The sequence below is a fragment of the Strix uralensis genome, chromosome 15, assembly GCF_047716275.1.
Source record: "Strix uralensis isolate ZFMK-TIS-50842 chromosome 15, bStrUra1, whole genome shotgun sequence".
Taxonomy (NCBI): Eukaryota; Metazoa; Chordata; class Aves; order Strigiformes; family Strigidae; genus Strix; species Strix uralensis.
In genome coordinates, this window is record NC_133986.1 from 6,424,920 (window position 1) to 6,441,104 (window position 16,185).

Sequence of the window (16,185 nt, forward strand, 5' to 3'; positions counted from 1 at the left end):
TGGTCCCTGGCAAGCTGCCTGGTTTGTGTTTATAGGGCTGGTAAATATCTACTTCTGCAGTAGTAGTTGTTGATGGGAATAGGTCTTCCCTGAATTCCATAGCAAATTTGCTGTGGGTAAAATCGGTCTCCGGATGAGACAGGAAGTTGTGTGGCATTTCAAATCAAACCTCTTGGAGGTTTTAATGGTGAAGAATGTTTCTATTTTAACACTAGATCTGCTTTTCTTGTTGTTCTTTGTTATATAATGGTTGAGCCCACAAATTAGAAGCATGAGGCTAAAAGCTGAAGAATGAAGGAAGAAACAAAAAGCCATATGGCAATAGCAGGAGGTCCTGCCACCCCACCTTAGGCTCGTGACAACATGCCCTACATTTAACCTACAGTCAGGAACTAATTAACGACACAGATGGAAGTGAGCTAGCATATGTATTCAAAATAATACCCCTAAGGTTTTAATCAGCTGCCCTGCCTCTTTCTAGGTTAGACATCTAAGTTACCATAGAGAGATTTGCAAAATATGTGAATGATGCACATGGTTAAGGCAGCTCTGTGTAGTGACTGAAGTGAGGGGTTGGGAGCGGGCAGTCCCCTGTTCTCCTTTGGCTCAGCAGTGACTTGATGTGCAGTCTGGGGTAAATTGTTTAAATATCTTTATCGGCTTCAGCTTACCCAGAGGGAAATAAGATTTCTGATGTGGTTCCCCCTCAGCTAAGTATGTTGAGAATCAGTGTTTGCAAAGCACTTTGGAAACTTTGATATTGTGTTCTCCAAGAAATATTGTACAGGTGGAGTCATAGCAGCGTAAGTACCAGGTCTCTCTGCTCTTGCAGCTTCTAAGTGGTTTTTTCCTCTCGAGAACTACTAATTATCTCTGATAAGACAGCTCTGCTTTTGATTTTGAATAGGATGCTGACTTCTAGATAATCTATCATGTTGTGCAGACACTTGTGAAAGGAAGAACAGTTACCTGTTTTCCACAGGCTAATTGGGTAATTTAATGTTTCTCACTTAGCTTTCTCCTTCCTTCCCCCGCCCCAGCTATTTGAAGAGAAGCTCTGCTTCCCTGCAGGGCACTAGGATCTGCTTATGTGAAGGGACAGGTATTGAAGCTTTCTAGAGAAGTGTTTGTTTAATGACTGAAATCCCATGTACAAACCTACCCTTTGGAGCTTAAGGGCTGCTGCAGTGAGAAGAGTACGCTGGCAGCAAAGCCAGTTTCTTCAGCGGGGGTGTGTATGCGTGAAACAAGACACCCAAGTGTGGAGAGGAGGAAAGTTAGGTGGTGTTGGGCTGGATTTTGCATACTTCTGTTTATAGGCATGTTTGAGCTATTTATGTGCTTATATCGGTGGGGGAAGGGAGGAACTAGTCTGTACACCTAGAAAGCTTTTTTCTCTTTCCTCTTTAAAGTGTAATTATTACCAAATATGCGTGTATCCCTCAGGAGTCCTGAGTGTGAGGAAGCTGTTTTGCTGAAACCTGTCACATTTTGTTCTGATACAGGTATTAGCTATAGTTTAGGTGTTGGTCCCACCTGGTTTTATGACCATAGAAGTACTGGGTCACCTTTGCAGCTGGTATAAATCTATGAACAGAGCACTATGGATTTACACCAGGCAGTAACTGTGTCCACCAGGATTGGGTCTACTGGGACTTCAGTGAACCTCAACAGTTTTTGTGGAAATAATTTCCCATGATGCCACAATCTATAGTTATATCTGGTGGCAAGTATGAAAACTCATGAGCCAGATGAACTTAATTTTTAATTGGGGAGGGGAAGGACCCACTCTCCGTGTAATTCAGAGGAATCACAGTGTAATACTGCTCTGTGAAAGAAATTACACCATTACACAACTGGGAGAAGGCAAGAGCTTGATAAATTAATTTTTCCTGCAAGGCTGCAGGTTTTTCTTTATGTCCCATGAAATGTTGGTACTTTGAGCAGTATAACTGTATCTTTGCTAGATGTACCTCCTTACCCCTGCCAGTAATTCCAAACCCTTTTCCACTGCACAGCTTGTGAAATGAGAGCAACAATAGCATTGCAAGTGACAGTGGGTAAGCCCATACACTGGTGCTTGCCTGACTAATGATGGAGGGGGGGGGAAGCTTGTTTGTGTGGATGTCAGCTACTTGTGTGCCAATTACAACACGTGACCGTGGAAATAGTGTTGTCTGTGAAATTTGTATCCCTCTATTGAATCGGGTTGAAGTTGGCCCCCAAATCTTTAGGATAGATTAAGGCTAGAGAACCATGCATAGCAATTGCAAAAGTCTTGTTTCAACATGAAACCACTTAGAAGGTGGAAACAAAAAGCAGAAAACTATAATGCTCTGAAATCTGTGGTGTGCTGCATTGTCATAGTAAAATATCAGTGGTGAAGGAGCACTTCTTGCCAAAGTGTTTTCAATCCAGTTATGTTAACATATTAACATAATTTTCCAACAGTGTTATCTCCAAAGATAAAGCTGTTGTCACAGCAGGACACATGCAGGGCTGGCTGCCCAGTGAGGTGGGTTAGATTTCTAATGAGTATATCCTTGTTCAATACAAATTCCTCATTATTCCATTAATGCAGATTGAGGTGGCTTTGCAAACTTAGAAATTTCTGCTCCTGGTCAGGTTGTTCCCATGTAACTTTGGACTTGAATACTCCCAGAAGCTGCTCTGGTACCTCAGTGTAAGCTTTTATCCCTTGCCCCATCTATGGAAAGTATTTCCATGGAGATTCTGTGCTAACAACTGGACTGAGCATGTGTTGAGAGAAACCTGCACATGAGGGCGGGCAGCCAAAAGATGACTGATAACACCACTAGCAAATGCAGGCATATTGTTAATACCTGTCAGGGCTCTGACAACAGGCATTTCCAGTTTCTAGTTCACGCACATCACAACGTACTGATCTGCTTCATTTCAAGGACTGACTATGGCTAAAAGCAAAGTGTTCTCTTAGAGCAATGCCACACACAGTCAGGGTCTCAGCAAAGGTAAGAGTCTTGCAACAAATGGGTATAGCCTTTGCTCTCCTCCCTTACCCTAGAAAAAACACTGCCTGCCCAAACCATGGGTAACTGCTCCATCTGATGCTTATGCTTTTTAACCATTGATTTTCCTTGGCTAGGCTTCACTTATCTTCCTGTTGAGTGCATAATGTTCTATAGGTCCTAGGAAGCTTGCCACTTGCAGCAGAACTGATGGGTGCGTGGGATGTTTTACATGCTGTTCAATAGTTTATAGGCACTCGTAAGATCCAAGCTCAACTGGTACAGCAGCTTCTGGGTTGTTCCAGGGCTGCTGGACACATGTCACAGTACAAGGGATCCAACTCATGCTAGTTTGCATGCAACGTGCTCTGTTCTGTTCCTGCTCTCGGGTGCCAATTATCCTTGACTTCAGTGGGAGCTTCATGTGTGTACTTGGCAGAATAGCTCAGTCCTGTGACGATTCAGCACAGTATTTCATACCAGAGAGCTGTAGTGAAATGGAATACAAACCACAGATGCTGCTCAAAGGTCTGAGGTTCTGTCCTAACGTTCTTCCACACACAGGTTGAATTAACATTATATAAAGCTCTGGTGGCTATCAAAGAAAATTATTTCAGAGAACTAATTATCTGCTCCCATTGTGGAACCAGATACTATCTGGGCACGGAGTAATTATTTCATGGAATGGTTTTGCGGTTGTTTTTCTTGTTTTGTGGGAGGCTTTAGTTAGCCTATTCTGTAGGTGAGCTTTCATTTACAGAGATTGCATAATGTTACTTCTGAATGACCACAGTAATGGCATGAACGTATGTGGACACATACTCTAAAACAGATTAATGCAGATTTCTAAGCCTGAAGTCAATTTTGAAATTGGAATAGGCTAATTCTTAGGGTTTTGGGCTTGGAAGTCATATCCCTACTGTACAGTATTTCTGGCATGTCAATAGGAGTGTGGCATGTTACCCTACCCATGATACTCCTGATGAGCAAAAGTAAACCTGCTGGTAGTGCTTTTATTTGAGGAGGACTTTCACTGCATACCTTGGTATTTCAGTGTGAAACTTTGGCAAAAAATGTTGTGGTAAAGCATATTGTGTTTGATATATATAGTGGCACGCACACAAGTACCCTTTTGGAGCTGAGTGTCTTTGTTCACAGCAGGGATTGTAACCCCCTGTCCGGTTTCAGTGCCCCGTGTGCAGGATGCTGTGCAAAGAGCTGGAAAGGCACTACGGGTGTCAGTGGCTCAACAATGAGTTTCCATTGTCAAAGTATAAAAATAGTGCACATCTGTTCTCTTCCATGGGTGTTGTCTCTCTGAAAGCTCCAATACCATCTGTGAGTCTGGCCAGCTACTCCTTCACTTGTGCCTACTGCCAAAACTCACCCCGCCTGTTTCCTGGTATCGGCAGAATGGGTCTGAGATCCATCCAACAGAAATCCTACTGGGAACTCCTTGTAGTCCTGAACTTGGCCAATTTAAGTATAAACATGCTTGTAATGAGGAGACTGTCTGGTCTGTGCCTATTAGAGCAGCTGAATTCGCTCTCTTGGAGCTTTGAAGCAAGTGTGCCCTTTGTATGACTGAATGTCCAGAAAGGTATGATGAAAGTTTGTAGGAAACTGATACATAACTCTGTGAAAGATCAGGGGTGTAATGTCATGGCGTTATTATTTTGCCATTATTTTCTTTGGGTTCTTTCCCACCTCTGGTTGACAGGAGAAGTTGTGGGTTTTGTATGCGTTGTGGAGAGAGTCCGATAAAACCTTGGAACACCACAAAAACCTCTTGTAGTGCTTTAAACAGATGCATACTTCTCCAGAGCCAATGTATTGCTGGAGTCTCTTTGCTCTCAGAAGCTGTACCATAGGCAATATTTCGCAACATAAGATGAAAGCAAATTTCTCATGTTAAAAGTTGTAGTTTACAAACTACTTGTAAATTTGCTTGCTATTTATCTTAGTCTTCAAAATGTTTCTTAGTCTCTGCCATCTCTGGCATTATGGCTAAGTAGATTTTATTACCTCAGGGAAAACCAACAGTAGAATAAAAATAAAATGGGTTTCTTCTTTCTGACGTGAAGCACCAACTTACAAGAATACAAATTGGGTGTGGGTGTTCATGTGTATGTACTGGGGGGGGAGGGCGCTTTATTTTCAGTAATAAAAAGTAATTATATAGTTTGCATAAATAGCCGTGAGGATAACCAGAGTGTGTCAGACATCCAGTTATGCATGTGTTAAAGGTTAATACTATTTGTTCTCAGTACGTTTAGTCTTTGCAAATCATGTGCTGACATGCATCCCGTTTTGGTATCTGTTCACACACTCCAGTAATGATGCATAGAGCGGGAACTCATGCCTGTGCCATTCAGTAGTATTTAGTAAATTGAACTTTTGTATAAAGGTCTTAGAAAATGGCAAGGCAGAAAATGAATGTCGTCTTGCTGCTAATTTTATCTTCCACCACACACTCCTTTCTGGAGATTAAAGCATTATGAATCTATTCACTACTGAAAGATATTTCAACTTTCATGGCACATATCAGGATGCAGAAAAGCAAGTACATGTTCACAGCTGTTCCTCAGGTCTCTCTGCTGGAAACACAACCTGTTAAGCTGCTAGATTTCTGCTTAAAATAACTAAAAATAATTAAATAAAACAATTAACGGGTGAATCCTCATTAAACACAAATACTGAAATAAATAGTACAGCTAGGTAATTGACTGCATATGTAAACTAGCTGTACATAATTGACATGACCTTCATTTAATGAGCCTCCTTCCCATTAGTGGAGACGACTGCCGCAATTATGTGCCCTTATTCTAGCTGTAATTGTATGGACTTCATTGAAGTACAAACTAGGTCACGTCTTCCTGAGATCTGGTCCATGGTGGGTGACCTCTTTTCATTGCTTCAGCTTTGCTATGCTGCGTGAGAGAAGGAAGGATGTTCTTGCAGCCGTGAGAATGGATGCTGTTCAGGAAGCTGGCCTCAAATGTGATTTCTGGCAGAGACGTCTTGTGACCTGAGGGAGTAGTTTAAGGCTGGGTCTCAAGGAGGCTAGCATATATCTGTTATACAAGTTAGTGGGTGTGTACAACAGTCCATGGGGCAGCAATTGAACCAAGGTTGCCTCTTCTAGAGAAGTCTTTGATCTTTTATGCCCACTGACATAGCTGAACAGGAGGAGTGCAAAAGGGCTGCAGCCTTTAGCTGTTGTTCTTAGAAGGTGGGGAGTGGAGATCTGAACCTCCTACAGCTGAGAAAGGAGGGATTTAATGTGTGATAGGACTACAGATTGATGCTGTATCATCAGTGATTTTGTTTTGTATTTTTCTAGCTGCATGTCTGACTAAAAGTGGCCATGGCTACTCTGTTTTGTGTGGCACTGTTGTATGGATGCACTCAGAACACACAGTATAAGCCAGGTTGCTCCAGTTAAGAAATACTCAGCACTGGTGAGCCTCCATGGGAGATAGTTGCTCATTCTACCAGGGCAGCATCAGGCATGGGTGTACACAGAAATGCTGGCACATCTCCATGCAAGGCCATGTAGTGGCAGATGTGCCCAGCATGGAAAGGGGCAGTACCTTGCTCAGTAGTAGCATGCTGGGAAAACAGGAAAATCCAGCTTTCCCCATGCTTCCACCCTGGTTCCTCTTCCCTGTGGGGTGGCATGGTGACTGCTCGTAATCACAAGGGTGTACATAATCTGTTAGTGTTTGGGGTTTACAAGGCACTTATTGTAACAGGACAGGCAGTATCTTTAACCTTTGCAATATAATGAAGGTTTGATAGTTGGGGAGCAGAGGAAAAGGACTGGAAGCTGCCATCTGAAGTGTTTCCAATGACCTTTTTAGTGCTACATAGGGATATTAGTCCTGCCTCACTAAGTAAGAGATGAACCATGCATTCATGAGTCAGTTCAACAGTAGCTGAAAGGTTGTGTGTTTCTACTTACGGAGTGAGATTTAAATCTTACTCTGCTATAGCATGCTAAACTAGTATATTTTGAGCAACTGCTACTAGAAATTGCTATGGCCTCTAAAATAATTTGCTAGGTGTTAAAATAATACTTTCTCATATTAAATCACTTGATACCACTTGATGCCAAAGACAAGGACTGTGTGTATTGTTCAAGTCATTGTCAAGATACAGAAAAGAATCTTTTCACATCCTGCATGCACAGTTTGGCTTAGTCTGGGACCTGTACAAAGAAGTAAATGTTTGATCTGTGTTTGTTTGCTAACAGTATTCCATGTGTCTGCATTGCTAAAGCTTACTTTGACATACTCTTCTACAGTTATAAATGGGAGGAAGAGGGAGGTGGCTTTTAGGGGGACACATTTTCTTGTGTATTACCAGTATGTTATGTGGATAATGGCTGTCTGGAAGTTGTTGGTTTTCAGAGCATAGTTCTACATTGTTTCTTGCTATGGCAGATAATATTGGCAGTTGTATGTCATCAGATGGAATGTAAATTGATCAAGTTTGACAGCAGTTTCCTTCCTAAATGGAAGGCAAAATTGATTAAGGAAGGATTAATTTAATGTGAAATATAAAGTACTGTTAGATCTGGTGAAAATTGGTGGAGGGTGCTGAGGGCTTATTGAACTCAGTTGCACCTCTCTTGTCCTCTGTCATCTTCCTTGTAAGAAAAATGTCCATGCCAACAAAGTTGCACAGCTACTATTCTATTCATTTCACATCCCTCCAAGTTCATTGCTACCAGGAGAGGTAAACAGCCCAATGATAATAGCAAAGGCTGAGTCCTGGTCCAGGAATCCTTCCATCCTTTGTTCATCTTCCTAACTTGAAAAGCAAATGTTCAGCCTCCAACTGGTGCACCTAGCTGATGGGTGCAAGCTTCTCTGTTTTGTGCTTGTCTTGGTGCCTCTTGTGTTCCGTCCTCTCTCTTTTGCACTGGAAGGCCCTTTGGGGTACTACGTGCTCAGACAGACTCTGTCCTCCAGAGTCGAGATATTGGCTGGGACCTCTGGGCACTACTCTAATAAAAATAACAGGAACTTGATTAGGAGCCAGAAGATCTGTGTTCTGTTCACTGCTCTGGTGGTCACAAAGTGTTATGTGGGTGTTTGAGGTTTTTTCCTTTTAAGTTTTATATAAAACAAATCTCAGAAGAGGGAGTGTATGAATATTATTGTTGCCTGCTCCACTGGCTCTGCATTTGCATGCTAGTTGAACCACCCATTCTCCCTCTTGTCTTGTCTCTCCTTGTTTGATAAAGGAAGACTGATAACCTTCTTCCTTGTGTTGTAAATCATCTCTGCAGTGTCTCTCTTCCTCCCCTTTGAGGAAGAAATCTGATATTACTCCCTGTAGAATGTTTTAAAAATCCTAGGATGAAAAAATCTGCAAAATATTAATGTTCTGCTTGGTTAGAGCAAACACTGTGTTCCTGTGAGTCACAGATGTCAGGTTTGTTTAATTGTAATAAATCTATGCCACAATAACACTTTTAAACAGGAAGAGAGATGGAAGGATGAAGGAAGACTTGTGCTGGGGTAGAGAGGACTCTTAGCCAAAATCTTGTTTAGTAGGGGGCTGGGGGTGAGGAGGGCATGGACACAAACCCAAACACTTCCCACCCCCCCACACTTTATTAAGTAAACTTTGAGACCTACATTTTGGGCACTGCCTTTCTAGTACATATTTCATTTTCTTTGTATGTTTTATGATAGATTGTCTTTCCATGTTCGAGTCATAAGAGTACTAGTTTCCCACAGCATATTTGCAGGAGACGAAGGAAAGCTTTTTACATAGCACCCTGTTGGCAAACAGAAATAGCATTTACTCCAATGAGCGCTGCCAAGTATGAGGTACTTCCGAATGAACTTCAAAAGCTCTGAAACAAGCATTAGCTGCTTCTTCAAAAATGTGAACAATGCCATTGCTTTCTAGCAAGCAGAACTGGTGAGAGCAGGGATTGCAAGGAGGAAAAATAGCAACTGGATGTGATAGATGTTGTAGTAGCACTTGGGATCAGACAGAAAATATAGCTCTCTGTCGCTGCAGGATTTGGGGGGGGTTCTTGTTGTAATAGTACCTAAACTGTGTACTCTACACTTGAGGAGGAAACAACTTCTACCCTGAGGGATGTACAATCTATCAAGACTTAGCAAAGCGCTTGGGAAGGACAAGCCCAAGCTGTTGGGAGTGCTGATAGAAATGAGTCGTGCTGATTCCAAGCCCGGCGAGGAGTTTTCTTACCGGCACTCTTTCCTGGTGCTACCCCTCCATGCTCAATGAGGACAGAGCCAAGCATGCACATAAGCCTCAAAGTATGGCCCCACATGTGCCAGAACTTGCAGCAGAATGCGAGAGAAATGGGCAAACTGCTGTGTTTCAGTATGGTAGTAGGGCTGGTTGTGCTTCTGTTTTTCATGCTGGGCTCTGAGCTTTAACTGGGTTTCAATAGATGCTTTGCCCGCTTGAGAACAGGTGGTATGGGACTCTGGGAAAGTACGGTACAGTGGTCTGGTACTGTCATTTCAGTCTAGCTCTTATCAGTTCTGTAATCCAGCAGGTCTGTTCCATGGCATTCACATGATGTAAGCAATCTGTCCAGCTCAAATTTAGTATACTGTCCCGGACCATTTTCTTGTTCTATATTTATGCATACATACTTTCTACTTTTAGATGACGAATTGACCTGCTGAGACCTCAGAATTGTATGGCCTCTTCCTGGGTTTTGATGGTTGCTTTAAAACTACAAATGCAATTTATCCTGATGCTGTTAAGTTTTCTGTGAATAGAACGGTGAAATATTGTTGGTATAGAGAGATCTTAAAAATCAAATATTTGCACTTGAAATGGAAGTCTTGCCTTTCACGCTTATGAAGCTGCCTTTTATTGCTGAAATGCTGCATTGCTAAATAGCTGTTCTGCTTTTGCTGTTACTTGAAGTAGGTGTAATCGGTCAATAAATAAAGGAGTCCGCATAGTATCTAATCTAATACTACAGAAAGACTTTGACACATAAGAACTGTGATTTGCTGGTATCAGTGTTGCCTAAGCTTTGGCATATGCTTTATCTGAAACTCTAAATCAAAGAACACCCTTGGACAAGAGCATGCTTTATCACCAGTAATGAGTTGCAGCTGCATGCAGCAGATCTCTGCAGAAAATGCATAATGTCTCATGTCAACTCAGGTGAATTTTTATTACTCCATCCCTTGTAAGTTAAATGTTTGTTTTTCTTGTTCTTGTCCTTAACAGTTCCACCAAGTGAGAAGAGTGATGACCATCCTTTTCCTTACTATGGTTATCTCATACTTCAGTTGCATGAAAGCTGCCCCGATGAAAGAAGCTAGTGTAAGAGGACAAGGCAGCTTGGCTTACCCAGGTCTTCGGACCCACGGGACTCTTGAGAGCCTAAATGGGCCCAATGCTGGTTCAAGAGGACTGACATCGCTGGCGGACACTTTTGAACATGTCATAGAGGAGCTTCTAGACGAGGACCAGGACATCCAGCCCAGCGAGGAAAACAAGGATGCAGACTTGTACACATCCCGAGTCATGCTAAGCAGTCAAGTGCCTTTGGAACCCCCACTGCTCTTTCTGCTCGAGGAGTACAAAAACTACTTGGATGCTGCAAACATGTCCATGAGGGTCCGGCGCCACTCTGACCCAGCTCGCCGCGGGGAACTGAGCGTATGTGACAGTACGAGCGAGTGGGTGACGGCAGCAGAGAAAAAGACTGCAGTGGACATGTCCGGGGCGACTGTCACAGTCCTGGAAAAAGTCCCAGTACCCAAAGGCCAACTGAAGCAATACTTCTATGAGACCAAATGCAACCCCAAGGGGTACACAAAGGAGGGCTGCAGGGGCATAGACAAGAGGCACTGGAACTCCCAGTGCCGAACTACCCAGTCTTACGTGAGAGCTCTCACCATGGATAATAAAAAGAGAGTTGGCTGGCGCTTTATAAGGATAGACACTTCCTGTGTATGTACATTAACCATTAAAAGGGGAAGATAGTGGATTCGTGTTGTATAGATTATATTGAGACAAAATTATCTATTTGTATATATACATAACAGGGTAAATTATTCGGTAAAAAATAATTTTATGGACTGCATGTATAACTGAAGTTTATACAGTACAGTGGTTCCACAATCTATTTATTGAACATATCCATGACCTGAAGGGGAACAAAAGTCATTTGCGCACAAGTTTAAAAAAAAAAAAAAGAAAAACAAGCAAACAAAAAGTCTGCATTACATTCCTCGATAACTTTGTGGTTTGTCGCCGTTGCCAAGAATTGAAAATATAAAAAGTTTAAAAAAAAAAGAATAAAATTGCATGCTGCTTCAATTGTGAATTGATGATAAACTGTCCTCTTTCAGAAAAATAAATTGAACCAAAACATTCCGTTTACATTTTAGACAGTAAGTATCTTTATTCCTGTTAGTATTATCTGTTTACTGCTTTTAACTTCTGATAGCGTTGGAATTAAAACAATGTCAAGGTGCTGTTGTCATAGTTTTACTGTTCTCTTTTACTTTTGAACTCCCATCAGATTGAAAAAGAAAAAAAAAATCATTACCTTATTCTGGATTAAAAACAAATTTGTTTTTTGTATGTTGTGAAGGTGTTTGCAATAGCAATCCAACTACTGACAAAAAATAATAAAAAAAGAGGTAACTGAAAAAGAATGGTGATGTTCCACTTCACATTGTTGAACTTCAGGCTTAAAGGCAGCACTTATTTAACTGTATGGCAACATGCTTTTTTGGGTTATTTTCTTTTTTTTTATTTGCTGTCTTTTGAGACCTGCATTTGTTTATACCATGTTTGTTTGTGTTTGTTTTTTCTTTTTTTTTACCTTTCTTCCCTCTGGAAGGATGTTAGTTGTGATCTTTAAAGTATTCCACTTACCATACAACTGGAGGTGTCACATAAAATTTATTATATAGAGTGTTGAGAGCAATGATTTTCATGTAATAAAAGACTTTGTGCTTGGATCAAACATCTTGGTGAAGCACCACAAGAATGTGACTAGAAAAAAGGGACTAGAAAGATGATAGTGGATCTGAAATCAGGTTGATCATGGGACTGAATAGCTCAGGCAGGTCAGGGATAAGTAAGAGTGTTTTGGGTTGACTAAGGCTATCCACATCGTAGTCAGCACTGAACAATGTGGTCCTGTGCATCCTTTGCCTTGTACCCTGCTGCCCTTACCCTCCCGAGCAGGGCCAGCAACACGCGGTGTGCCAACCACTGTGGCATCCCTGCCTGAAGGAGCCCTGGGAAATTGCTAGGGAAGGAGGCAGGAGGAAGCCCTGCCTCTAGTTGAAAGCAATTAGCATTTCTGTTCGTGTGGCTCTACCTCTGCTGGCAGCCTTATTTTATGAAACAAGTATTGGCATTAAAAAAATACTCTCAAAGTGAGCGAAGAGCAAGTGCTGGAGGAGGTGGCATAACATTGCTTAGGTTCCAATAGACGTATTTAGCCCCACGCTACCCCTCTAACTATCCTGACAGAAGTATTTCTAAAAAGGCAGGTTGTAAGCCTGAGAGCTGTGCATAGCACTTGTACTGACTACAGTGGGCAGAGAGGCAGAAATAGCTCATTGGTGAGCTCACTGAAGGCAGATGCTATATTTGTAATTCCTATAGATGAAGAAAAGTAGCTGAACAAAGAGGAAAACACTGCAAAATATAACTACTTCTGAATGCTGCAGAATCTGCATTAGTCTGCCTTGCTGTTGAAGTTAATTAAAAACCTGGACTGGGCAAAGCTTATTTGAAATATGATTCCCCCACAATAATTCTCTTTGAAGAGCATATTTAACACTAGTTTATGTCACTACTCGTAGAAACCTATGCTGGAAGCTAACAACTTCAAAATCAGTGATTTCTTCTACTTAGGGTAAAAGGACTTCCCCTTTCCTAGGATAACTGACTGTCAAAGGAGGACCATCCCAACTGTACAATGAAAAACTTTTGCATTGGCCGCATGCACACTGGACCGTGAGTGAGAAGAGAGGGCTGTGTGACCCACTTGAACTTCAAACTTCAGCCTTCCCAATCAATTGCAAATATTCAGGCTCCCACATAGAAGTCAGAAATGAAAAAAAAATTACTGAAATGTCTCAAAGCTTCAACTGAAGTGTTCTTCATGCAAATTAAATGTTGGTATAATAGGTAATTTCATTTTGCTGTGGCCAGTATGTGTACTATAATTCTTTACATTTAACCCAAATATGCCTCGGGAGCTGTTCTCAGCAATATTCCTAAACTACAGCAGAGTAATAGTGGCTCCCCTCAAAACCAGGATTAGTTGCTTAGGAAGGGGAGAGGATGATGCTAATGAGTGAATACAAACAGATCACTCATCTAGACTGGAAAAAGAAATGATAGCTAGGATGTGACAGTAATCTAATTCAGATAGAGGAATAAAATAATTCCCAGTTCAAATAAATTGAATTTAAAAGAGAGAAGTGTTAATGCATAAATCGTGCTAGAAATAAGGTTCCTCCTTTCCCAAAGTAAATTATGGCTATATCCTTGACTCAGAAACCCTCACCTGCCATAGGTAAGGGTGTTGCTGGTGTGGCAGAATTAAAACAGGGGGGTGGCAGGCCCAGAGGGGTCAAGGGCAGCCCGTGCGGGTGCAGGGATGGAGCCAAGAATCTACAGAAGAACTGTCTCCTGTAACTAACCTAAAGTGATATTCCCCACAGTATGCCAATTCTATACCTGTTGATATATGAATCTATATGAAACTGGCAATTAAACTGCAGTCCCATGGCTCTCACCTGCCTGACCTAATACATCCATGGTCACAGGCTTGGCAGCTTTAGTTAAAACCGAGATGGGGCAGGGGGAAGGGTGGTTTTATTTCATGTCACTTAATTAAACTCTTGCTGTGGTCTGTTTGTGACAAAGGTATATCATGCATGTCAGCAGGCCTAGTGCTGTGTTAAAGTAAAGACTCTTGCAACTGTAAGTTAATGTCTGTGGCCTTGTTCTCTATTATTCACCTTGTGTAACATAAATATTTATTGTATATTTATATAATTTTATGTTTTTTGAGAAAAACTGAAATTGGCATTAAAATTTAAAAGCAACTGCGTCATATTGTAAATATAATTAAGCTATATTTAAGTGTACTGATTAACATAATATATGTTTAACTATAGAGTTTTTTATGTTTTTAAATATATTTTCAAAATATATATATAAAACTTGGGGTTTTTTGGGGGACCATGTGACTCTTTTCTCTAATTGTAAAACAAACTTGAGTTTTACTATAAAGATGTGTGTTCTTTGTTTTAAAACAATTTTTACTTTATTTTAGCAATAAAATCTCACTCGGAGGGCAGATAGCCCCCTGTTTCATAGCTGGACAGTTAGCATTGGGAGGGGAGGGTGGCAAGAATTTACTTCCCATAAAAGTTGGGGATACTTGCAGAATAATAACGTATTTCCATTTAATTCTAGCACATAAATCCTCATAAGACTAAAAACCCATGAATGACACAAATATATTATTTGGTCAGCTGTAGAATAATGAGCATAGTGGAAGTGAGGGGGAGGGGTTACTAACCTTAGTAACTAAGGGATAAATGAGACATAAACTCGATAACTGTAGTCCAGTCATATACCTGATTTTTAAATGGTGTCATGTATATTTATATCCCCTGCACTGAACTTACATATGACCCACAGAGTACTAGGAGTGGAATTCCTTGGATTTAATATATTGTCAGCATTTCTAAAAGAATATTCTCTACTACATCTGCCAAGCCTTTGTATATTTAATTATCCCATAGCCCTAGAACAATCAATAAATCTTCATGGTGAATAGAAAACTTTCATATAACTTAAGGGGGAAAAAAAAGAACAAACCCAAACCCTTAAAAAATTCCATTGCTGCAAATTTCTCGAGAGCCCAGCGCCAACAATGTCTCCACAAGAACCGAGGAAATGGTGCTTCTGCAGATTATCATTTATATTAAACACACATGCATGCACATTGGTTGGCTTTATTGTTGCCTTAAAATAAGTTAATGGAAGCAGTAACAGATCCTAAAATCTTTGGTGTATGGAAGAACGGAGCCATGTTATTACCACACCACGCACCTGCTCCTGGCTGCGGGACCCGGCTCCTCTCAGACCCTGTCTCCTCCCCTAGGTAGGACAGAGATGGGTGAGGTGGCTTTAGTTATTAAAGAGATGTTAAATATATGGCATAGGTACCTAGGGAATGAAATGGACATCCTGAACATACATATTTGAATTACAGAGGAAGATACGGGAGTTAACTATCCATCCATAGGCTCTACTGAATCCTAGCTCTGCAGGTGAAAAGAAAGATATTTCTATAGCTTTTATCACCTGGAGCAGAAATAAAGGCATATAGCTAGACTTTTAAATTACTCAGCCAGAAAACAATAGCAAGCAGTAAAAGAAGATTTTTGAAGAGAATATCAAGGCTACATTGAAGTGCAATGAGAGGAGGAGGACATTTATTTCAATTTGTCCCAGGTGGATCCAATACACTGCTTCCACAGGCCACTTCTCTTAATTAAGATCTCGTTGAGAAGACACCTTCTGGCAGGGCAATTAAAATTAAAAAGGAATGGATGCACTTATTTGGAGTAAATATAAAGAGCACCACAGCCTCACCTTATGAAGCTATTTTAAAGTTAAAAAGGTTCTGTAGGGAAGTGTTTTAGAAGAAGAGAAGATTTTTCTGAATTTTTTTTTTTTTTTTTTGAAGGGGATTTATTTTTTAACCACTTGCTACCGTTTTGGGTAGTCAAAGACTGTGGTGTTAATATAAATCAATGGTGTTAAACTGATAGCTTATTTTTTTTGATACCTGTGGGAGAAGAAGACCTGGAGTTGGCATGAGTGGGTTCAACTTTCCCAGGCAAGATTTGGATTCCATCGTGGGATTTGAGATGCTTCTAGAAACCAAGTCTTTTAACTCTCATCCTGTTAGATGGTGGCAGAAAGCACTTGGAGGTAAGCTGCTCTTTACTGCACCAATCCTCTGCTGAGGGAAACAGAACATAGCTTCTGGTTTTTGCTTTAATGTGCAAGGGTGAGTCTCTAAAACCTGTCTGTAACCTGCCCAGTTCTCTCAGGGGTCCATACTGAAGTCACAAATCTGTATATGTATTTATGTAGGTGTAAAACAGCTATTGGTACTGCTGATCTG

The 16,185-nt window shown here is 41.0% G+C and overlaps 1 protein-coding gene across 3 annotated transcripts in view; it reads left to right on the plus strand.

The window, feature by feature from the left end:
• Window positions 1-14,089, plus strand: part of BDNF (brain derived neurotrophic factor) — a 41,713-nt gene extending 27,624 nt beyond the window's left edge. For all 3 annotated transcript variants that reach the window (XM_074884457.1, XM_074884456.1, XM_074884459.1), the window contains exon 2: window positions 10,230-14,089. In XM_074884457.1, coding sequence (XP_074740558.1) covers window positions 10,251-10,991 — 741 coding nt within the window. In that variant the 5' untranslated portion in view covers window positions 10,230-10,250 and the 3' untranslated portion in view covers window positions 10,992-14,089. The remainder of the gene's footprint in view (window positions 1-10,229) is intronic.
• The last annotated feature ends 2,096 nt before the right edge of the window (window positions 14,090-16,185 follow it).